Source organism: Cupressus sempervirens, chromosome 9 (assembly GCF_028749045.1).
Source record: "Cupressus sempervirens isolate cs-2001-9-10 chromosome 9, ASM2874904v1, whole genome shotgun sequence".
Lineage (NCBI taxonomy): Eukaryota > Viridiplantae > Streptophyta > Pinopsida > Cupressales > Cupressaceae > Cupressus > Cupressus sempervirens.
In genome coordinates, this window is record NC_143126.1 from 564636638 (window position 1) to 564661375 (window position 24738).

At 37.0% G+C, this 24738-nt stretch overlaps 1 protein-coding gene and 1 pseudogene across 2 annotated transcripts in view; both read left to right on the top strand.

The window, feature by feature from the left end:
• Positions 1 to 24738, top strand: part of LOC149539906 (BEL1-like homeodomain protein 1) — a 73265-nt pseudogene that overhangs the window by 47538 nt on the left and 989 nt on the right. Inside the window, exons 3-4 of the transcript XR_016356317.1 lie at positions 24062 to 24435; positions 24601 to 24661. The product of XR_016356317.1 is annotated as a BEL1-like homeodomain protein 1 (transcript). The remainder of the gene's footprint in view (positions 1 to 24061; positions 24436 to 24600; positions 24662 to 24738) is intronic.
• LOC149539907 (uncharacterized) lies at positions 13297 to 15687 on the top strand. The gene is made up of 5 exons (XM_089801125.1): positions 13297 to 13768; positions 13911 to 14306; positions 14404 to 14627; positions 14738 to 14925; positions 15022 to 15687. Exons 1-5 carry the CDS (start codon positions 13745 to 13747, stop codon positions 15300 to 15302), a joined length of 1113 nt encoding a protein of 370 aa, XP_089657251.1. The 5' UTR covers positions 13297 to 13744; the 3' UTR covers positions 15303 to 15687.

Genomic DNA, 24738 nt, shown 5'->3' on the forward strand with positions numbered 1-24738 from the left:
GCCTTAATTTCCACACCATTTTTTTGTATGGCAGCCTTGGTTTTCATGCTAGATTTTCTAGAACAAGTGGCTCAATTTCTATGCTAGAATTTTTGTACGGTTGCCTCAATTTTCATGCCACAAATTGTTTGTTTGCTAATGGTAACTTGTTTTTGCCATATCATTTGCATACAACCTCAGACTGATGTGATCTTTTTTTTAAAGTGCATGTATTTTTGGTGTACCATAGTACTTCTGTTTGTTTTATCCTAGATCTATAGTATATTAATATCAACATTCTCTCATTTTGTGAGAGAGCTTGTAAAGGCATTGAAGTCAAGTCCACTTAGCTTTATATTGCTAGTGGCCATTCAGATCACATTGCTTATAAAGTGCTAAAATCATTCTACTTTGGGAGGCCTTGTTGATTGAGTAATTTAGGGTGGTCTCCTCGTGTGATTGTGCTTCTCTTTTTACTCGTTCTCTCCTTTCCTTTCACATATGGGCAATGCAAAGTTTCCATTGCTTATGCCATATAAGTCAACACGAGGCAACAAAATGCATGGAACTTCTTAATAATGCAGCAAGGTTGTATACCATATGTTGACCAAAAGATAAATGAACCCAAAGATGATAAGGATAAAATACTTTGGATGATTAAACAAACAAAGACTTTAGGTGGTCTTAGGAGTTTTGTTTCCCTTGATATAATTTTTCAATTTGATGGTTGTGATAATTCACATGATGCATGGGACAAATTAAAAACTTCGTAGGAGACAACTGATGAAGTTAGGGGATATCGACTTGATAATACACTAATGCCACTTGATTCTAAATCTTTTGACAACATCCAGGACTTCGTAGCAAAACTCAATGATTTGAGAGCACAATGTAAATCACGTGGCATAGAGGAAAAGGATATTTAAGTTATCTTAAGTACTCTTACTAAACTTGGACCTCTATAAGCTGCTTTTATTTCTAGTTTTTATTCTCAAAGATTGACTATTGGTCTTGCTTATATAATGTCTTCCTTGCTTCATTTTCTGTATTATTGATGAAACCAGGCAAATTTCTTTCAATAGGGTTCCTGAAGTCATCTCAGTCTCAGGCTTTTTTATTTGTTGGCTAGTCAGCCAAAGGGACTGAAAGAGTCTAGGAAATTTGACAACAAACAGAAGCAGTCCAAAAAGAAGTCACAAAAAGATCAAGCACGATCATCATCTGCCCCAAAAGTTAGCTTCAATTCCTCTACCTTCAAGGGGAATTCTCAGAAGAAAGAAAGGCCATCTTCTTGTTACTATACCAAAATTGGTTGTTGAACATTCTTGTCACAAGAAAAAGATTTATCATTATGAGATGAAGAATATCTTAAAAGAGCAACATAAATCTGCCTTTTGTTTCTTAGCAATCCCCCCATTACTCCTTCCAGATCAGGCAAAGGGAAAGCAATTGCACTTGTTGCTACTGTAGATTCTTTGGAGCAGTGGATTCTGGACGTGGGTGCATCACGTCATAGGGTTTATGTCAAAGAACAATGGTCTTTGTTAGAGCCTTGCCTAGTGCCCCCACATTCTTATTGAGGATGAATCTCCTGTAGAAGTCATCAACATAGTTCTGTTGATGCTGACCCTAGTACATTTGAGGATGTTCTTTGTGTGCCTAATCTATCAGCTAACCTTCTCTCTGTTTATCAAATTGCTCAGAATGGTAGAAAAGTTATTCACTTCCGATTCTATGACCATCAGAATTCTTGAAGATAATGCACTTCTTGCAGTTGGTAAGGTTGATCATGAGTCTCGGCTATATACTTTCTCTCATTTTGCACTTGATACATATTTTATCACTTTCCTTACCCATTCTGATTCTGTGAGCAAATAATGGCATGAGCGGTTTGACCATCTCCACTTTCGCTGTCTTTAGCAACTCAGCAAACTAGATATGGTCACAATTCTTCCTCAGATCGATTTTGCAAATAGAATTTGTTTGGGTTGTGCCTTGGGAAAACATCTTGAGGATAAGTTTTATGAAGGGAAGGCTTGGAGCAATTCAAAAGTCTTTGAATTTGTTCACAGTGATGTGGTGGGCCCATTTCCATTCTTGTCTTTCAGCAAGACTTGCTACTTACTTTCATTGATGACTTTTCTAGATTTACTTGGGTTTGCTTTCTTCAACAAAAAGGAGAAGCATTTGACAGATTCAAGGAGTTCAAGGCTTGTGTTGAGAAACAATCTAGAAAGTGTCAAGATTTTCTGCACAAAAATAGTATAGAATATATGAACCACCATTTTGAAGAATTTTGCACTCTTGAATGGATGGGTCTTCAGCATATTGTTGCATATACACCTTAGCATAATGGTGTAGCTGGGAGGTAAAATAGATCCCTAAAAGAAATGGTTGGTTGCATGATCCATGCCCGCCCCCTTGTACTTGGATATTGAGCATAAGCTATCAATTGTGCTACTCACATTCATAATAGAGTTCTGCATAATACATTGAAGGGAATCACTCCCTTTGAAGCTTCATGTGGCAGTAAACCTGTTGTCCGATACTTAAAAGTTTCTAGTGTTTGCATAATGATGAAGTTTGGAAATTTTGTTGGCATCAAAAAGTATGGGTCATCATCGTAATATTTTCATTGCTGGCAACAAAGTATTGTGGAGTTGATGGATTGACCATATTGGCAGAAGAATGGATCAAACAGTTAGAATTATTAAGTGTACCGGTGATTGGATAGCCAGTTATAGTATTTGTGATGTGCGTTGAGAAGTTTGATGTTTTAGAGTGTCTAGTTAATATGGAAGCACCGAGTCATATCAGTTTATGATTTGAATCACATTAGCTGGAGTGAAGTACAGATAGGGATTTGGTGAGTTGAACCGGTGATAGCAATTAGAACAAAGCAATTGATGGAGTTAGTTTTGTTGAATTGGTAATCTGATAATGTCAAAGCCAAAAGTTCATTTGTTTGATTAATGAATTATTTTGGGCTGACATCAAGGCATATAAATCGATGAATTGGCACTCACTCATGTAATTTGAATTTCTTGCGGAACCGACTCATGGTAACACATTTTAGGATTTTTAGACTGACTTAAAACAAGTATATAAATGGAGTTGTAGATCGAATTGTGATGATTTTATGTGATGTTCCAGTGAATTGTATTGCATGAAGGTGTTAGAGCAATTCATAGCAGAGCAATTGATTTGAAGCGCATTGGATCTGTCAAGCAGTAGAGTGCTATTATCAGGTCACTTCCACTTGTTGATACTAACAGATTGGCAAGTCAAATCCGTTAACCAGGTCAGCCTAATAGGCCTGAAGAAAAAATCCTTTAACCAGGTGACACTCAGAAGGAGTTTTGAAATCCCTTAAATGGGTAGATCCTAACAGGTCTTTGTAATAGATTTTGACTGGGCTATAGATACTCTTAATCGGGCATGCCCCTAACAGGGTGAATGTAATGCTTCTAATAAGGTAAACGTATTACTGCAGTAGTGAGATTTGTGTGTACTAATTCCCATTGTGGTTTTTCCCTCTGATGAAGGGTTCCACGTGAAAATTTTGGTGTTCTTTGTGTTACATGTGTGGATGCTTTATTTGCTTTACTATTATGCTTTAGTTTTCATTGCATGTTTTTATTGTGGATTTTATTGATAAAAAGTTCTAGATGTGTGGTTGCACTGATTCACCCCCCCCCCCAGTGCCTTATAGCATTAACATTTGGCTCTCCAACAGGGCTTCACAATCCTTTGGAGCAGTACAAGGCCTTGAAACCTTTGAGTTGACCTTGTAGTTTTGTTGGTTATCTAGATGGTGTTAAGGGGTATTGGCTATTGGATCCTGAGACACATGAGCTCTTCATTGAGAGAATTGTGCAATCTAAGGAAAGCTCTCCTATCTTATCCTGCCATCTTCCTCCTTCCGTTGTGGATTCAAAGAGTGACTTATATGATATTCCTCCCATTGCCTCTACTTGTAGAGTTGATCATGAGGTATTTCCTTCCTCTTCTGTGCAGATTTCAGATTCTAAGGAAGCGGATGGTCCTTATTCCTCTCCTTACAAGCCTCTTTGGGCTTTTCAAAAACTTGAGTTTGTTGGCACACTTATTGGGGATCTTTTCGACACTCACAGGACTCAATCCCAACATCATAATATTTTGCATTCCTACATTGCTACAACTTTAGATCCACAATCTTTTGATGAAGCATAGAGTATCTTTTATTGGGATCCAACAATGGAGGAAGAATACCACTCCTTGATTTCAGAATGAAACTTGCTATTTTGTTTTGCTTCACAAGGGAAAAAATTGGTTTGATGTAAGAAGATCTATTGAACCAAATTTGTAGTGGACGAATCAATTGACAAGTATGAGGCACAACTTATGGCTAAAGGTTTCTCTCAAGCTTGTGATATTGACTACATTGAAACCTTTGCCTTACCATGGTGAATTCCATTCGTCTCTTGCTATTGCTCCAACTCGATGTTGGGTTGTATATCAAATGGATGTAAAGAGTGCATTTCTCATGGGAATCTATATGAAGAGATTTACATGGAGCAACCACATGGATTTGTTAAGGATTCTTCACTAGTTTGCAGATTGCAGAAGTCTCTTTATGGCCTCAAACAAGGTCCACGAGATAGGTATGCCAAGATGCACCCCTTTCTTCTTCCAATTGGGTTTGCCAAATGTCACTAGATATGAATGTCTACATCTTGAGACATGATAATGATCTTCTTTCTTGGCTCTCTATGTTGATGACTTGATTGTCAATGGGAACACTTCATCCATCAGAATAGATGTGAAGTTTGCTTTATTGAGATCACTTAGACTTCTTCTGGTATCTCCCTTGCCCATCCCCAAGTATGTCTTCATCTTCTAGCTTGGTTTTACATGGCTGATTGTTAGATTGCACTAGCTCCCTTTTTGTCTGAAGTCAAGTTTAAGGCAAGATGTTCTATACCACTTGTTGATGCCACTATGTCATCATCTTGTTGGTAGACTTATCTATCTAACTCTTACTCTCCCCAACATTTCTTTTGTAATTGACATTGTTTCACGCTTAATGATGGAGCCATGTGAGCTTAATTGGAAAGTTTCCAAATGTACGTTGTGCACATACAAGACACTTATAGTTGCAGGATTCACTATTTAGATTTGGTTGGCTATACAAATTCTGATTGGGCTTGTGATCTTGATGATCTCAAGTGCACATCTGGCTTCAACTTTCACCTTGGATTCGTTCACATTAGTTGGTAGAGCAAGAAGCAACATGCCATTGATCTTTTTTTATTTAAGGTTGAGTATTGAGGGGCTACCAATGTTACTATTGAGGCCATTTGGCTTCAAAATTTTCTCATTGAACTTGGGATTACTTTTCAAAAGCCATCAGTGATTTATTGTGACAACTAGAGTGCCATGCAGATCTTGCAAAATCATGTCCACCATCATAGGTCTGAATATATTGAGATCCACATGCATTATCTTTGGGAGCAAATTTAGGAGCATGCCATTGATTTGCGGTACTATCCTACAACATAGCAAGTTGCAAATTTCTTCACCAAAACCTACACTAAAAGAGTATGTCCATCTACAATCCCCCTTGGGGGTATGCGGGACATTTCTTCGAGGGGGGGTCATTTAGCCCTTCTTGTTTCATCCTATCTTGGGCGGGGGGAGTTTTATCCCACTGGGTTTTCTCCTTTAAAATTTTAGGGGGTCTTTTGTACATGGGTACCTCATTAGGCCTATTTGTGGGGATCCATCTTTGCATTTTTGTCTACATTTGCCCCTAAGTTGCACTTAAGAGGTGTTATTGTGAATAGGGTTCTAGTCTTTTTAGTTCTTTATTAGCTAGTTCTTCCCTTATCTCTCTTCACACTTGGTTAAGCTTACTTAGGGACTTCTTCACTTTATCCCACTTTGCTAGTGGTTTTAGTCTCTTTGGTGGAATATCTTATATATACTCACCTCTTGATGTCATATGAACATCTCATTTTCATTGTATACGCTGCATTTTCTTGAGTTGAATACAATTTATTTGGCTCATTTCTAATTTCTTGTTTTGCTTTCCTTAATTTATTAGCATTCTTGGGTTGGAATCTTACACAACCCACAACCCTTCATCGGAATAAGGACAAACTTTATGTTAAAAATATGAAATAGTCTTAACTAGAAGCACTCCTAAACACTACCATGGATTGTGGATGTATGATGTGTCTTATCAATAAAAAGATTTATAAAATGTTGGGTGTGAAGAGATGATTGTCATGCCTGGAAGGATTGTCAAGCATGACCTATTTACTTTTTCTTTTTAAATGTATCTCCAATTCAAAAAACCATTGAAAATACCTGCAAACAATATGTTAATGGAGATTTTAAATGGATATTAAGGCTTTTTAGTTATTAGTTGGATATAGAGTCTTTACTATAATTTGGTGAATTTTGTGATATAGATTAGTGGTACTTAATTATGATATTATCTTATTAAGAGGTTTGACTTTTAGAACATGAAAATTAACCTAAAAAGCTGGGTTAGCCTGTATATAGGTCTTTAAATTAACCCTTGGAGATTTGTCATCCTTTGATCCTTAATGATATTAGCTTGTGCTCTGCAACTCTAATAGTAACACAATTTTCAAATTTGAACCAAGATATGGCTTTGTCTTTACTCTTAGGTAGGTTGTCCCAATAATTCTCAAAGATGTGAATAAGAGTTTATATTAAGATGAGAACTAGAAGCATGTCATGCAATACATTCATATCTTGCCATTGTCATCTAATCATTATTGTATATTTAGATTGAGTTAATAGATCCTTCCTCAATGACTAGAATCATAGTTGGAAAACTCACAAAAGGCAAAAACTTGCCAAAACATTGGAAAAAAACTCGGCCATTTTTTGAACAAAATTCAGCAGAAAACTTGGGAACTGAAAAAATTGCTTAAATTTAATTAGAAATGCATTTTTTTTGCAAAATTTAATGAGAAGATACATCCAGTGAATCAATTAATGAGAACATAAAAGAAAAAAGCTGAGTCTAGATATATTTAAATGCAAAGTGGGTACAAAATTGCATTCTCATTAGGAATGCCAATGGCTGGAAACGAAATAGTAAATAGTTTCTATTAAACTAAAATTAAATACATCATGATAATATCTTCCTCTTCTTAGCTCTACTAACAAATAAAGGATAGGTAGAACTAGAGGCTCTACTCCTAGAAGCCTATGCTAGCTGTGACTATGCCTCCTCGCTTGGTATCTCTGATTATGTGTGTGGCTCGCTTTCCATCCTGGATGTAGTTCCTCTTAGCATTGACAATGGCTCTTCATTCGACTTATCCTCCTCATTGTCCTCAATGTCATCCAATGTGAAACAAATCCACCCCCTCCTCCTCCATAGCTCGCCTCTTCAAATCAATGATGTCTTCCTCTATGAACAATGGAGGCTGCTCCTATGAAATCCAATCACTGTAAGGATTTATATTGTCCAAAACAATTGGACCAGCTATTGCTTCTCGGGCCTTTCATATGCACAATTGAGGATTATATTGCACAAATACAAGGTCATTGAGGCATTTGGCTAATTTGTTTCTTTTCTTTGTGTGGATGACCTCAAATGACACTCACAATGGGATCAACTGCAAGGATGACATAAAATTCTGAGCTAAGTTGCCGATTCAGTTGTGGATGTAGATGTGGGTGCGAGAACGAGGTGCAAAGATGTGCAATTTTATTTTTTATTTTTTTCCTTGGGGGGGAGGGGGGTGCAGTGGGTGGGTGAGTTTGGATGTTTGTGCGCAAAGAATTACAAGAAATATACAAAATTACATCATTTGATATTATGATACTTCATCATTGAGCAAGATAATTGTTAAATGCTGATTGATAGTTCATAAATATTCAAATTGAAATAACGTAGGATACCTGTTCGGGTTCGGTTCCAAGTTCAGGTACGAAAGAATTTGTCGGTATACAATTTTGAAAAGGGTTTGGGTTCGCTATATATATATATTTTATGAAGTCTAGTATGTCGAGTTAAGATTAGAATGTCACATAGTATCATAAAAACATTTAACCAACAAAACACCATAAACTTGTAACCACATAATCATGAATTACGATCATACCATCATAGCGTCATATACAATAAAATCGAAGATTAAAAACATTAAAATTGAATCGTAACATCAAGTTCAACTTCAACTAATGGATTAAAAATCTATTAATATTCTTCTTCTTCATTGGCATTTGTTGACTCAGCTATAGAGCTAAGGCCAATGGGATCAAGCTGCAGCAATAATAGTATTGGCATCAAAATCTAAAAATTCATCAAGTGCAAGCCGAGAAGTGGAAGTATCCAAGCTTACAAGCTTTGCATTTATATGCCACCTCTTTGTCTCCCTCTCATTGTATTCTTTACTCGTGTGAAATGAGACGCAAGTTATAATGCACAAATACCAAGTTTAGCTCTTTTTGATTGCAACCTGTTGCGCTTTGTCGAGTGGATGAAAGAAATGTGCTCCAACTTCTTTCTGATGTAGATAAACTAACAGCCTATGAAGGCAAGACAAAGTAAAAATAAAAATAAAATTATAAATCTTATAAAATAAAAATTACTTGCTAGTCATGAAGATAAAGTAAGCTTATTTTTAAAAATAGAACTTGTGATATAATTTTGATTGCAGTGGGCTGTGATGTTTGGAATCTTTGGTCATCGAGGTACCACCAACTATGAGAATCCTTCTGAAACCGATGACAAATAGCATCATTACTTAGACCTCTTGCATTCACAAACTTTATGAACTCATCCATAATCCAATTTTTTGTTGATTACCATATTGGAAAGTGCTTCTTTCACTTGCTCAAGCTGTCTCAAGATAATTAAATTTGATGTGAAATGAGTCTCAACAACTTGTAACATAAATTAGAGGAAAAAATACAACTATTAGATGCATACTTTAAAAAGGAATACACATTACACAATCAAAATTTGAAAATCAGAAATTGTAATATACTTAAAATAAAATAAAATTACATTACTAGCTTCAATTCAAGTTTAGTTACCTTCAATAGCTTCAAATGTGAGAACATTATGAATATTCCTCGAGTCTTGTGGTGGTTTGTGACAAACATCTGGATGTCCTTGGCCTCTGTGTACACCTCTTTGATCCACTCAATTTTGTTCCTAATCTTTTGTAGCAGAAGATTAAGTGAATGTACTGTACAAGGTGTCCAAAAGATAAGTTGATATCGCTCTTGAACCAACAAACCAACAATTCTACAATTCTTTGCGTTGTCCATTATTATTTGGACAACATTTCCAACACCCACTTGTTCAATGGCAGAGATGAGAATATTAGCAATAAATGACCCATCTTTGACTGGCCTCTCACAATCCACAAATTTCAAAAACATTGCCTCTTTATGGGACACCGCCATGACATTGATCAAGGGACGATTTTCAGCATCTTTCGATCCATCTGAAATAATTAATACCCCCTGTCATAATCCATGAATTCCTTATGGGCTTCAATTGATCATTAATCCCTTTGACCACTTGATCTAATAAGGTGGTTCGTATTCTCTCATAACCGGGGCCCTTACACCCTCTTGGATCTTCATTGGCACCTTTCAACATGTTCCTATAATATGGTGAGCAAACAACATTAAAAGGCAGCCCATTTTTATACAAGCATCTTGACACATCAACGTCAGCAATTTCCTGACTTTGATTTTGAAATGTAGTTTCCAATGGTCCCTTTCTTTTGTGTGTAAGGGATGCTTCACTTTTATACTCAACGCAACTAAGGTAGTATAAAATAAGTGGTCTTCTATCACAACAGCTGTGGGGGGTTGCATTCCCTTTCCTTTTTTTACTTTCATTGCCAGTACCATCGGTTGTATTTTGCCTATATTCTCTCTCTTTTGCTGCCTCATACTCTTGAATGTATTTTAATATTGTTGCATTTGGTACAAGTGCACCTTTTTTCCTAGGGCATTTCTCGACTCCTCTTCTAGGTTATCCAAACAAATGGCCTTACCACACAAAAATATGAACTATTCCTTTCAACATCACAACCTTGACATTTCCAATGGAATGCACCACCTCTTGGAAGGGTCTTACAATATCAACATACTTCCACAAAGGAGAATCAAACTGAGGTTCTATTCTTTGTTTGGTATTGCCTACTGAGGAAGAGGTAGATGCCATTGTGGTTCTTTTTGTTATGCCAAGAATTGTATATATATTCAATATAAAACATAAAAGCAAGAGAATGAAAAATTATGGGAAAAAATGGGTAGATCTTATGGACAATGAAAGAGAAATGAAAAAAATAAAAATAAAATGTAACAAGAACTTACCTCTTACTCATTGTAAGCATACAAAGGTGTAGAATGAGGCACGAACACTTGAAGGTCCACAAATCAATCTTCCAACTCCTGGCGCAACCAAACTCTTGCTCAAGCACCTATTTGCTCTTTCTCAAGACAAAATAACCTATTTGCACACTGCAAATGAGGATGAGAAAACATAAGCCTTTCATATCCATGTTTTAGGGTCGTGAATGTCAAGGTTTTATAAAATTTGCAGAAATATGACTTAAAACACATTTGCAGGTCCCAGTTTGATGTCAATTCAACCTGAAGGTGACTAGTCTGCCCAAGCACGAATGGCTGACCTGCTGGTTCGAACTAGGCGGCAAGGTTTTACACCCTGCTCGGACCAGCAGTTGAAGTGTATGAGGACTAGGTAGCAGTTTGAACTTTACCTTGTTCGACAGCCAATATAGGCGAACTACACATCCTAGGAAATAACTAACTAGCCATATCATATATGTCTATGTTTACGATTCTAATGCAAATCAGAAAATCATTACAATTACAAAATTAAAATTTAGTTTATGATTCAATGTTCATCAATCAATATTCAAGATTCACAATCAGAATCATAAGGATTCTCCTAAGTATCGTCATCATCTGCAATTGCTGCAAGTTACGATCATTTAAACCCAAAGTGGTACCACTCACACTAGATGCACCATATGTCATGATGCTATTATCATCATTATCTATGATTGTAGTAAGATCCTAAGCGGTTGCATCCAAGTTAGTACAGTTAGGGCTACATCCCAAAGCTTGGCCGCCCCTTGTAGTGATCCTCCTTACGTGACAAAAGGCACAGGTTGGTATGAATGTGAACCATGTTTTCAACCTTTTTTGAGCCTAACTGGTTCCACTTTACTGAGTGAATAAAGGAGCATAAACTCCAATTCCATTCAGCACTAGAAGAACTTGCATCCTAGATCATGGTCAAAAAATAAAAATAAAAATGAAAAATAAAATAAAGAATGTTATGCATTGTATTGTAGAATAAAAGTGGTAAACAAAAAACAAACAAAAAATTTACTTGTGAGAGGACCTTGATTGCAAGAGGTTGTAGATGCTTAAATGGTTGACCATAGAGGTTCCACCATGTGATAGCTCCCATGTTGTTTGTGTCCTTTATTGCAATTGGACTAAGTTTTGGTCCCCAAGCACATAAGCCAAATTTTGTCTTATTTTTTTGTACATTTCATCATCTTGGAAGAGTCTTTGAAAAGTTTTGTAGCACTCGATAGCAGCTTCTTCATCCGCATATGATGTTTCTCTATCTAGCATAGCAAGTATTTCCTCGCTATAGTATCTTAGAGATAGAGCATCTACAAGGAGGTGCAATGGGATGATCGTCTTTTCCCAACAACGATGAATGGTTGTTTCCACCTCATTGGATAAGGTTTCACATTTTGTAGGGTAATTGTCATGTGTTTGTATGGCAAGTTTTACCGTCTCTATCATTTTTGTCCATGCCATTATAGACATTCCCCAAACAAGGTTTATCTATATTAGCAAAGCGAAGCACAGTCATGACAGAATTAGTGAAAGCCAATACAAATTGCACACGAGCCCACCAACTGTCATCCAAGACCAATGCATTGACCTTTTGGACCCTCTTTAAATGTGAAACTTTCCATATACACCATCATAGATGGAAGACTCGCCGGTTACTCGGCGAGTTTTTAAAACTCGCCGAGTATTTTGGGACGGCGAGTAAATCGCCCAAAAACTCGCCTGCCAAAAAACTTGGCGTGAGTCCAAAAACTCGCCGAGTAATCGGAGAGTTTTAGTCAAAAACTCGGCGAGTTATGTAAAAAAACTCGCGGTTCAGGGAACCCGCGGCCAGACGCCTAAATAGGTCAAAATGCATTGTTTTTTGCATTGTTTCTTTCATTTGTGTGGAGCAAAGAAGGTTTTAGCTGATTGCAAGTGATTAAAGGCAGATTGGAGTGGATTTTGGAGGATTCTAACCGAATTTAGAAGATAAATTTCTTTCCAGGTATGTTCATCTTATCATTGTTTGAAAACTTTTTATAGTTTTAAGCAAAGCTTTTATTGTTTTTGTTGTTGTTTGTAAATGATTTCAAATCATTTGAAAGTTGAAACCCTAGTGGCTAGTTGTTCTAAACTTCTAGCTTCTAAGTTCTAACTCTAAGTTCTAACTTTGTTTATTCGTTTTTCTATAAATTTAATTATTTATGTGTAGGGCAGCGGATAAGCATTAAGAAAACATGACAAACCCGCAAGAAGAGTGGCCACAAACACCATGCCCATCTGGATATATAGGCACTCGGCCTAAAAATGCAAGAGATAAGGCATGGCGGTATGCCTATGAAGCTCCAAGTCCAAATGATATTGGGAAGGTGATATGCATTCCCTGTGAGAGAATTATTTCTGGAGGCATAAACCGCCTCAAATACCACCTTGCAGGCATAAAGAAACATGACTCAAATCCTTGTCTCAAGGTAACTGATGAAGAAAAAAGATTCATCCATGCCCTACTTGCAGCTGCTGAAGAGAAAAAATTGAATAGGGAGAGGGCAAAATTATCTATGAGGGCAGCCATAGCTGAATCTGAAGGAGCTCCTTTTGATATGCAAGAGGAAGAAGAAGCACTTGAGAACATACCAGGATCTCTTCGTGGCCCACGGATCCGCAAACAAAATTTCTCTTTTACCGGTTCCACTTCTTCTACATCTCCTACTTCATCATCACCATCCGGATCCCCATCAGGGATAGGTGGTTATTTTGTGCCCAGGAACACACCTGGAGCACAGCCATCATTAGAGGGCACTGCATGGTTTAAGGAGGTGCATGAGCAAACTGATATTGCAGCAGCTGATTTTTGGTTTTTCAACAATATCTCAATGAATGCCGCTGATAGTCCCTATTGGGTCAATATGGTGAATGCAATGACAATATCAGGCAAAGGTTACAAGCCGCCTAATCGCAAGGATATGAGTGGAAGGTTAGTATTTTACTATTTAGTAATTGTAAATAATTGAGATTCACTTTAGTTCATTGTTATATTTTAAATCTTAATTGTTATAACTTATTTCCTAATTTTTTACTAACACTTACACTTTATTTAATATTACACTTAAATTTTGTAGGTTGTTTGACAAAGCGGTTGGTAGGGCAAGATTGTTGATAGAAGACCAAAAGAAAGAGTGGAAGAAGTATGGCTGCACCATTTTATCTGATGGGTGGACAGATGGAAGAAGTAGAACCATTATTAACTTCTTGATTGCTTGCAAAGATGATGTGGTGTTTTGGAAATCTGTCGATGCCTCCAACAAAGTGAAAAATGCAGCCACATTGGCTTTAATGTTGGAGAATGTTGTCATGGAGGTGGGAATAGAGAATGTGGTGCAAATAATCACAGATAATGCAGCAGCATATGTGGCAGCAGGTAGATTTAATTTTTTATATTTGAATCAATATGAATCATGAATGTAATGCTATGGTATTATTCAATTTAGATTTGATGTAATTTGTAAACACTAAATATGGAAAGTTTGTTACTGATTATTGATTTTTTGCTAATCTTTTAGGTAGAATCCTCCAAGAGAGGCATCCCACACTTTTTTGGTCACCTTGTGCAGCACGTCCTTGACCTTCTTTTGGAGGACATAGGAAAACTTGATTGGGTGAGTCCAGTTGTGGAAGATGCTAGGCGAGTCACGAAATATATCTATAATCACCCATGGGTTCTCAGTTTGATGAGAAAAGCCACTAAAGGCAAAGATTTGATGAGACCTGCTATGACAAGGTTTGCAACTGTCTTCTTGACGTTGCAAAGTATTCTTGACCACATATTGGCTTTGAAGCAAATGTTTGTGTGTGCTGATTGGGTTGCTTCACCTTACTCAAAGAAGCCCGAAGGAGAAGCTGTGGCACGAATAGTCTTTGATGATAGCTTTTTTGCAAAGGCTAAGGAGATTGTGGAGGTAACTTCATTATATTTTTAGTTTATTCAAGTTTCATTTTCAATTCATAACTTACTATGTTATTAACTAATTTGTATTTTTCAAATTTCAAATGTAGATGTCTCTGCCCCTGGTTCTAGTCTTGCGCACATGTGATGGGCAGCAATCCCCAATGGGAGGTCTTTATGAGGCCATGGATAGGGCGAAAGAGGCTGTTAGAAGTTACTATCACGGGGACAGTCTCAGATTTGACCCCATTTGGGAAATAATTGATAGAAGGTGGAACAATATGCTCCACCAACCTATTCATGCAGCAGGCTACTTCCTCAATCCCAAATTCAGGTACTATGATAATTGATTGTCCTTGAAGTTGGGATTTTAATAAGTCTTTATTTTACTTTACTTTTTAAGGTTGTGTAGTAAGACTTGATATCATTTTCTATTTTTTTTAGGGCTGATGATTCCTACTCAGATCCTAATGGAGAGGTCATGGAAGGTCTCTCTAAATGCATTGAGAGAATGATATCAAGTGAAGAGGAGAGAGACCTTATTGTGACCGAACAACAAATCTATGTAGAATCAAGGGGTCCTTTGTTCTCTTCTATGCTAGCAAAGAGAGCAAGATCTACTCAAGCACCAGGTAAAGCGTCAAACTTTAAAACTTTTGCTAATTGATAAGTTGTGCTTCTGATTTTGTTTTTTATTGCTTTATAACTTTTTAAATTTTGTTTTGCAGATGCTTGGTGGGCAAGTTGGGGTGGCAATACCCCCAATTTAAGGAAATTTGCTCTCAGAGTCCTATCCCAACCTTGTAGCTCATCCCATTGTGAGCGCAATTGGAGCTTATTTGAGTCCATCCATACAAAGAAAAGAAACAGAATGACTCAAAAACGGCTTAATGACCTTGTTTATGTGCACTATAATCTTAAGTTGCGCATAAAAAAGTCACAGCTCTTAGAACTACCTGGTCCGCTTGATCTAGATGAGATAGATCCTTATTCTGATTGGACAGCATAGGAGCCAAGTCCATTTTTTACACCAGATGAGATCGCTGATTTGGAGAGGCAGGCCATGGAGGGGGAGGTTGACACTGATTTTCAGTTCACTATGGATGACATTGAGGATGAGGACAAGGATGATGATGATTCAGGCGAGGATCAAACATTACCATTAGGTGGAGATGCATCCTCTTCTAGGACGCCGAGCCAGTCAGTAGGGACGTCGAGCGAGGGGGCACAGCCACAGAGTTCACAGTCACGCAGCTCATGCCCTATCCCAGTGCGGGGCACTTCTTCTAGGACTAGACCCCCTCGCTTTCCTGCTAGTGCAAGTGGAAAGAGGAAGATGTGATTGGCATTGTCACATTGTATTGATGTATTTAGACTTTTAGTATTTACTTCTAGTTTGACAGATTGAAACTATTTAGTAATTTACTATTTTGCTTCCTACCATGAGCATTCTACATGAGAATGCAATTTTGTACGCATTATGCATTTATATATATCTAAACTTTGTTTCTTTCTTTTGTATTGTCTTTAATTAACTTATTAGATGCATCTTCTCATTAAATTTTGCAAAATAAATGTATTTTTAATTAAATTTCAGCGGTTTTTTAGGTTCCCGAGTTTTTTTTTTAAATCGCCGAGTTTTTCCCGATTAAACTTTTGGGGGGCTTGGCGAGTTTTCCAACTATGTACACCATTGATTGGAAATAACCATTTGGCTCAATGCCTTGTGCACCTTGTCAAGTTGTCCCATAACAATAGTATGAGATGCAAATCGGGTTTTTAGCAATCTAAGCAAGTTAATAACATGCCAATAACTATCAAGCAAAGTTATATATCCAATTTGATAATTGAACATGTAAAAAATATATAAAAATTAAATAAATAAATTAAATTTAGCAATTGCAATTTATCTCCAACAACTCGAGTTTCGAGAACGATCTGAATATTGATTGTGACATTTGATGGTTCATCATAAACATCTATATCTCCTCCCCGTCTTGGTATATTTGTTTTACTCAATCTATTTGAGTGCCAATTTGTTGCATGACCAAGTTGAGGGAGTGTATGGTGCACAATGTCCAAAAAATATGGTCATACTGGCCCTCAATCAGAGCACCTGCATCTCTATAATTTTCTACATTGTTTGTAATCACCTAGACAACACTCTCACTACCTACCCTCTCTATGGCATCTGAGAACTCTTGAATTGAACTATGTATCTTTCACTTCTCCATCACAATAACTTGCCTTAAAAAACAATTCCCTTTGGGGAAACAGCAATCACATTAATCAATGGCCACCCAGGAATTGTTTAATCAGTTGATGCTTTATTGTTGGTTGCCACCATCTCCTTCCAATATGGTGATCTCAACAAGTTCAAAGGAAGAACATTGGCCTAGAGACAATGCACAATGGCTTGATCAAAAAGCTCTATTGCCTCCATTTTGAAGTTATGTCCAATAGACCTCTTTTGCGGATGGTAATTTCTACTTATTCTTCCACTTCGGTATAGGTACTTGCAAGAATGGATGTTTGGAGGATACAATTGGTTTAGTGGGTATTTGCATTTTTTTCTTTTCGGATGGAGGTTGATATGAAGTTTTTTTAATCTTCTAACCAATTTATTGGCCTCTTCTTGTTCTTTTATATATCTTGCTATTTGTGCATTAGACATCGCCTTCCCATCTTTGTTTTTGCACATTCCCATTCCTTTTCCAAAAGGGCCCATAAAATGAAGTCTAACCTGAGAATATGAGCTTTTGACTGGTTTTTTACTATCACATATATTACATTTTCAAAGATATGACCCATCTCCTGAAACTTGTGATATCCTTGTGGTATGTCTCTATAAAGAAGATCCTACATAAATTTTGAATTTATAGGCTCCTTGCCTTCCTAGTAAACTTTGACTACCACTAACAGCCATTCTTGTACAATACAATTTGATTTCTTACTATTCTAAGGAAATCAATAAATTTAAATTAGAAAAAAAAATTATTGACATAAAGCATACTAGTGCAAAAAGATACAAAAAAAAAAAATAGATGGATAAACTTGTTTCTTTATTCAAAAAAAATAAATTAAAAACTTGAAAAAATCATCAAAGTCTCAAAACATTTCTTTGAAAGACTCAAGAATGGGATCAAATGCTTACCTTAGAGACTTAGATCTCCTTTGTGGAAGTTATCTAGCACCCCCAAAAAATCCTCTTCGAAAATAATGACCTTGCCTTCAAAATGCCAAAATGGAGACCAAATGAGAAGACAACCTAGCTGCAAATAAAATGAGATGGAAAAATAATGAATGACCTCTATTAGGGCCGTTTTAGGGTTCAGAGCAAAAAAATGATAATATACACGTTTTATCAACTTTTAGTTGAGTGCCTTTTTACTTTACGTCAATTTGACGTTTGGCAACCAAGATGCTCATGGATGCATGGCAGAGGCACGAAGGAAGCACATCCTGGGACTGTGGATGCGCTAATGCATCTATTGGGCATCTACAGGCTCAAATGAGCTTCATGCATGTCTTTGCAACACATTTGGCTCTGCCTTCGCCTCAAGACACATCTTCCACATCCAGGGTGGGGGGTTATAATCTGGTAACTTAGATTCTGAGGGAAATTTTTTGATGTGGGGTATATCCACCCCAACTTTGCCACCAAGCATCTACAAAATAAAGTATTGAGAAGTTAGAGAGAAAAGAGAAAAGCAAAAACATAATTATGAATTACTTAAGACCTCAAAATCCAAATGGAAAATGTTTTACCTGGAGTTTGAGTGTCTCTTGCTCGCTTTGTCAATCTGATGAGAGTAAATTATCCCTTGCTTCCACATAGTTTTGTTGTTCGGCCACAACAAGTCCTCTCTCTGCAACATTAAGTATAATCCTCTGAATGCATTTAGAGAGGCCCTCAATGACCTCTCCATTAGGATTTGAATAAAAATCATCAAACTTAGAATGAGGGTTAAGGAAGTACCTTGTTGCATGAATGGGTTGGTGAAGTCTAAAAAAAATATACTACAAGGGGGATCAAATCGTTCCACCTACTAGTAATTTCCCAAATGGGATCAAAGTTGAGTCTATCCCCCTTGTAGTAATTTTTAATAGACTCCTTGGCCCTATCCATGACCTCATAAAGATACTTCATTGGGGTTTGATCCTCATCTACCAAGCACAAAACTCCAACTAGGGGCTCAGACACCTACAATTGAAAAATACAAATTACAAAAAGATTAATTAATGAAGTTAGTAAGTTACAAATTAATAATGAGAGACTTGAATCAAGAATAATTAAAAGCTCAAGTTTTGAAGTTACCTTCACAATCTTTGTAGCCTTTTGCACAAAATGATTCTCGAAGACTATGGTTGCAACAACCTCTCCTTTAGCCTTTTTGTAATAAGCTGAGTCTAGTTATGGTTGATTCACAAACATTTGTTTCAAATAAGTCAATGCACCAAGAATGCTTTATAACATCAAAGAAAATCATTGCAAACCTTGTGACACTAGATCTCACCAAATCTCTCCCACAAGTGTGCTTTCTCAACCAAGAGTGATTGTAGATATATTTTGTAATCTGCCTTGAATCTTCCACAATTGGAGTCACCCAATCAAGTTTTCCTATGTCCTTCAAAAGAAGGTCGAGGGCATGTGCTGCACAAAGTGCTCAAAAAAGAGTTGGGTACCCTTTCTTAGAGGATGCTCCTTGCTGCCACATATGCTGTTGTATTAGTGATGATTTGCACCACATTCTCTTTTCCCACCTCCATGACAACATTCTCCAACATTAATGCCAATGTTGGTGTATTTTTAACCCTATTGGAGGCATCAACTCATTTCAAGAACACCACATTGTCCTTGCAAGCAACAAAACAATTAATAATGGTCTGATTTTTGACATTTGTCGAGCCATCAGAAAGAATGATGTAGACAAATTTATTCCACCTTTTGTTTTGCTCCTTCACCACTTCTTTTCTCCTATCAATTGCATTTGTGAGTAACCTATAAGAAACAAAGTGAAATTAAGTATACACAATCTTGATTTAATAAACGGGGAAAACAATTAAAATTAAAAAATGAAATCAAATGGACTATTTAATAACCTCCCACCCAAATCCTTGCTAGAAGAAGCCTTGTACCCTTTTCCTGCAACTGTCATTGCCATCACCAAATTGAGCCAATGAGGACTCTCTACCACATTCAATGGGATTTTGTTGAAATACATCCATCTAGTAACCTCTAATGATGGTTGCTCTAGTTGTGTTTCTGTGCACAAAATAATTGCCTATAGACTGTGTCCTCGATGATGATGCAACAACAGGCACTCTACTAGAGCAAAATGAAAGTGGTAAAAGAGGGGTGCTTGTTTTGTAGATACACAAGCCATGACAAGAGCCCACTATGCTTTGAAGTGCCTCTTTTTCTTTTTCAATGCCAATTGAAGCACCTTGAGATTTAGCTATGGCTTCCCTCATAGCTAAATTTTCCCTCGTCCTTTGCCATTTTTTTACTTCCCCAGCTACAAGTGTGACATTAATATATTTTTCTCATTTGTGGTTTTACCATATTTCTTAGTATCATTGCTTGTTAATGCTTGCAAGGTGTTATTTGATGCAATTTTTGCCTCCAGAAATTACCCACTCACATTTTTTGCAAATCACCTCCCTAGGCTTTGGTGCTTCATAGGCATACTTCCATGTCTTATCTCTAGCACCTTTAGCATGGGTACCTATAAATCCAGAAGGCATGTCTCTAGTTGCCAATCATTCTTTGAATTTGCCATGCTGAATTGATGGTTAAAAACTGACCTCCACATAGAAAGTGAAAAGACAAAATAAATATATTATTCATAAAATTAAACAAACTATCTAAATTAGTTTCAATATTTTTAGACATTCAGAGTTCTAAAAAACTCAAAAAGCTATTAGGGTTTGATTTATTTTTAAAATTAGTCATTCTTGAAAATAATAGTGAAAGATTCAACAAAATTTGTCAAAAATAGCATTAAATCTTGTTCTAACAGTTCAAGATCATTTCTAACCACTTAGGAATGATTTGGTATTCAACTAGATGCAAGAAAATTAAACAGAATGTTTGAAATGTACATAGAAACAAATAAAAGAACCTACCTAGGAATATGATTTCTTTTCAAAAACTACTTGAAATTCGCTCCTAATCGATTGCAATGAGCTACCAAGGGCTCGAAAGCCTATTTCCTCCTCTCACTACCAAACACAAGCAAACAAATCCAAAAATCATTGTCATTCTACCTTTTTTTGCCTTTAACACTGGAGTTTAGATGCGGACGAGTTTTCGGCACAACTTGCTGACTTTTCCAGAAAAACTTGGCAAGCACTCGGTGAGTTTTTGTGGAAATTTTGGTGAATATTGTTTGGTGAGTTTTCTTGGGTTTGATTTGCCACTTAGAGATACTCGACGAGCCTTCCATCTATGACTAGAATGCATCCATTGATTTATCTTTATCTTGTAGATTGGCAGGATCAATCCTTAGATATCACTTGTAGTTCCCCTTTCCCAAATTGCCTCGCAATCTACCCTAAATTCTTAAAATCCAAGTGAAACAAGAAATGCAATATAGTTAAGAGTTATAACTCTAACCTACGAATACGATGGGCAGCCTATTTTGGAACCTACACCCAAATTAGATAATAATATAATTAGAATACACATAATACATCCATTTTTAGGGTTAAGTCAGAAATACAGTTAACACAATATTCACATGGGCTCAACCATAATGAGGGGTGAGATAGGAAGGACACGATTAGTTTCCCTAGTTATTCATGACCCTAGGCACAAGAGAGGAAACTGTGTCTTCCTTGGACTTGTGGTCTTAACCATGTTCATGAGGCAGCGTACCTATTGGAGCCTATACACTATTCCCCTTCATCACACTATCCTTCTCTCCTCTTATGATTGAGGCTCTCTTTCTTAGTTACCTCTAACTAATTTTTATAGGCTTGGAGGGAAGATTGCAATAAGGTGCCCTTAATTCAACCCTAGGCCCAAGAACAAAATCTCTATCCTCCCTTGGCCTCATGTGGTCCTTAACCGTTCTCATGAGGTGGTGTACCTAGTGAGGCCTCACCATTCCCTCTCCTTGCACTTATTTTCCTTCTTTGATATGGTTGATTTGTTGTAGGTGTATGATATTATCAATTGTATAGATATAAATATATATTTACTTTGCTTATGATTTTTATAAGCATATATAAATTTAGAGATAAAGTTGGCAAAATATATTTATATTCACCTCCATTCAAATATGCACAAGGAATACAAGTATTTCTTCATATCATGACGAGTGAAGGTGCTATTATAACTTCATCTGCTATAGATGATACTGCTGTTCATTCGATTATTTTTGAATGATTGATTGACTGAATGAATTCCTTTGATTTGATGATTCAGGGTATCAGTCAGTTATGATTCAGGAATCATGATTAGATGATTGAAGAGTAATAATATAATTCCCGCTAGTTTGATATGTTGGTGGATGATGATTGAATGAAGGTTAATTTGATAGTGTGATGCTTGATTACTCAGTTGTATGTTTTCTTGATCCTGAGATGGACTGATGATTTATGTGGACTCATTGATTGTTTGCTTGATCTCTTGAGAAATTAATGATTGATGGATGAAGGATGATGATTGATAAATCCTTCAATGCTTGAAATTAAATCACCTTTATACTTCTATTCGTGAAAAGGTCACCAACTTTCATAAGAATTTAGTCACCACTTTTTGTTGTCACCTTTGAGAATAATATATTATTGTCCACATTGATCTTCCTTGAATATTCTCCTCAAAGGAAATCTTCTCCATTTATACCTTCCAATGTGTGGGGGAGTCGCACCTCTTCATTATGTCTGACCAAGAAGTTTGATTATTAAACATTTTTTAGCATTTTGATGCAGTTCTCTTTATCATGGAGGAGCACGACAAATTTGGCAAAAGCATGTCAGCCAAATGTAGAGATAAAATGAATGTGCTGGGCTATCCTCTGGCCAACATGCTAAGTTAAAAGTAATAGGACAAATTGGGATTGTGCAAGCCAATTTGCAAAAAATAAAATGCAAGTTATCATACCACTTCCAGCAAATTTGAAGCAATTTGACGTGATTGGGTGTGTTGGGAAATGTTGAGAAATGATTGAGTCGTCAGGATAAGTGGGTGTGAAGGACAATGCCAGTTTGGATGCCTCTATTTAGCCCCAATGATGGTCGTTAATTACTCATCAACTTCGGGAAGAAAGAGTTGGTTGAGAGAGAATTAGATGGACACACCACTGAGACTGATCTCCAAGAAGAAGGCAAATGTCCTTCCTGGGTGAGGTGTTTAGAGAAACAGTTGAAGAGTATTTATCGGATCCATACCCTGGTCATGCATGTTGTGGGAGTGGTTAACTTTGGGCAATGAATTCTTAAGGGAAAGCCATTGACATGGTCAATATGCATGTGCCTACCATGTTTTTGGGAACATTGTTTAAAATAAAGGACCCAAAGGGGAAATAGCGAGGCTTTTATGTCAAAAGCTCATAAAATGCCCTTTTTTGGTTATCTTGAGGACATTTTGGAGGATGTGGATAAGGATAGAAAGGTCCCCTCCCCAAGTACTATTATGTGTTGCAGCGAAAGGGCTGAGATATTGGGAATTTACCACTGATAACTCTATGGAGCCTTCTCTCTTCATGTGGAGAAAGGGAGCTCTATCCCACAACATTCTGTTCCTGAAGAAGATGGTATGCCTGATAGCTAATTAAGGGGAGTTATGGGTACAGCACTATTATGGCTTTGAAGGCTATGCGAGCCACAAAGAGGAGGCAGTCTTTGGGATTGACATCAGAGAGAAGATGCAGAGTCTGATAAAGGGATTCTGGAGGTGACTGAGGCTGCAATCCATGTTGACTGTGTCTCTGGGCGCCCTTTGAAGTCTAGGAAGAGTGTGTCAAATGTGGCCGGTGGAAACATGACCCTGTTTTGGTCTGGTAAAGATTGATGTAAAGTTATCAGTTTTCAGTTTGTTAGTTAAAGGTTATCAGGTTAAAGTATATGGCCCAAGTCTCCACTTTGTAATTTTGGAGAGATTTTAGGATCATATTTTAGTAAGGGTAGTTTCAGGCTGTTTTTGGCGAGACGATGTAAACAGTGGCATAGCTTATACAGCGGTTTAATCAGGTGTTGTCAAGGAATGACTGGATGTACAGTCCATACAAAATACCGTATTATTTTTTTATATTAAAGCAAGGGTGTAGGTCCTAGTTGTTATTCACTGATTAAGAAATCTGAAAAATAGCATTACGCCAATTGCCTATAACACTCCACAAAGAAAACTTTAGGTCACGAGGTTTGATTGCAGATCTCTGGCTAATGCTTAACAGGCAAGGAACAGAGGGAGGCAATAGTAGTGGCCTATATTTTCTGACATCAGAAGCTGATTCTATTTTTTGCGACCTCGTGCAAGTAGGCCATGGTATAATTCCCTTGTCACATCAACATGGAGATTTTCAAGTTAGCTGCCTAATTATTAAAGATTGCAGATTTCCACAATCCATGAATGTTGCTGTTGTGCTATTTGTAACATCAACATTTCAGATACTACTCCATGATCCATGATGTTTAAATATTATGGTTACCATACTTTCTTTGGAAATTTAATATCAGCTGATGATGTTTATTTATTCTAAGAGAATTAAAGACAAAAGTGAATAATAAATTATAATGATGCATTTTCTTTCTAACAATCAGGTGGACCGAAGGTACAGAGAATACTACCAGCAGCTGCAGATTGTAGTTTCATCATTTGAAGGTGCAGCTGGTTTTGGTGCCGCAAAGACGTACACGGCTCTGGCACTTAAAACAATCTCCCGCCACTTCCGTTGTTTGAGAGATGCAATCACGGGCCAAATTCGTTCGACTATCAAAAATCTGGGTGAGGAATTTTTAAGAAACGAGAAAGGTGAACCATCTTTTCTTCACATTTCAGATCAACAACTGTGCCAACAACAAGCTCTTCAACAACTAGGCTTGATTCAACAACATGCCTGGAGATCTCAGAGAGGACTTCCAGAGCATTCTGTTTCTGTTCTACGTACTTGGTTATTTGAGCATTTCCTTAATCCGTTAGTATTATATCCTAATATTTCTACACATTCAACTTTTTTCTGTTCTTGCTTGTTTTGAAGATCATTTTCTTGACAAGTTCAATTTTCTTTGCTAATTATAAATTCTTGGTAAGCTCCTGTGTGTTATGTAGGGTTGTCTGATTTTATCTGTTTGCATGTCAGCTATCCAAAAGACTCTGAGAAACATATGTTAGCAAGGCAGACTGGACTGACCAGGGGTCAGGTATGGCAATGAATCACGCATCTTCTGCATCTCAAATTCTTTAAGCAATACATTCTTTCATAGGTTCTTAGGTTAAC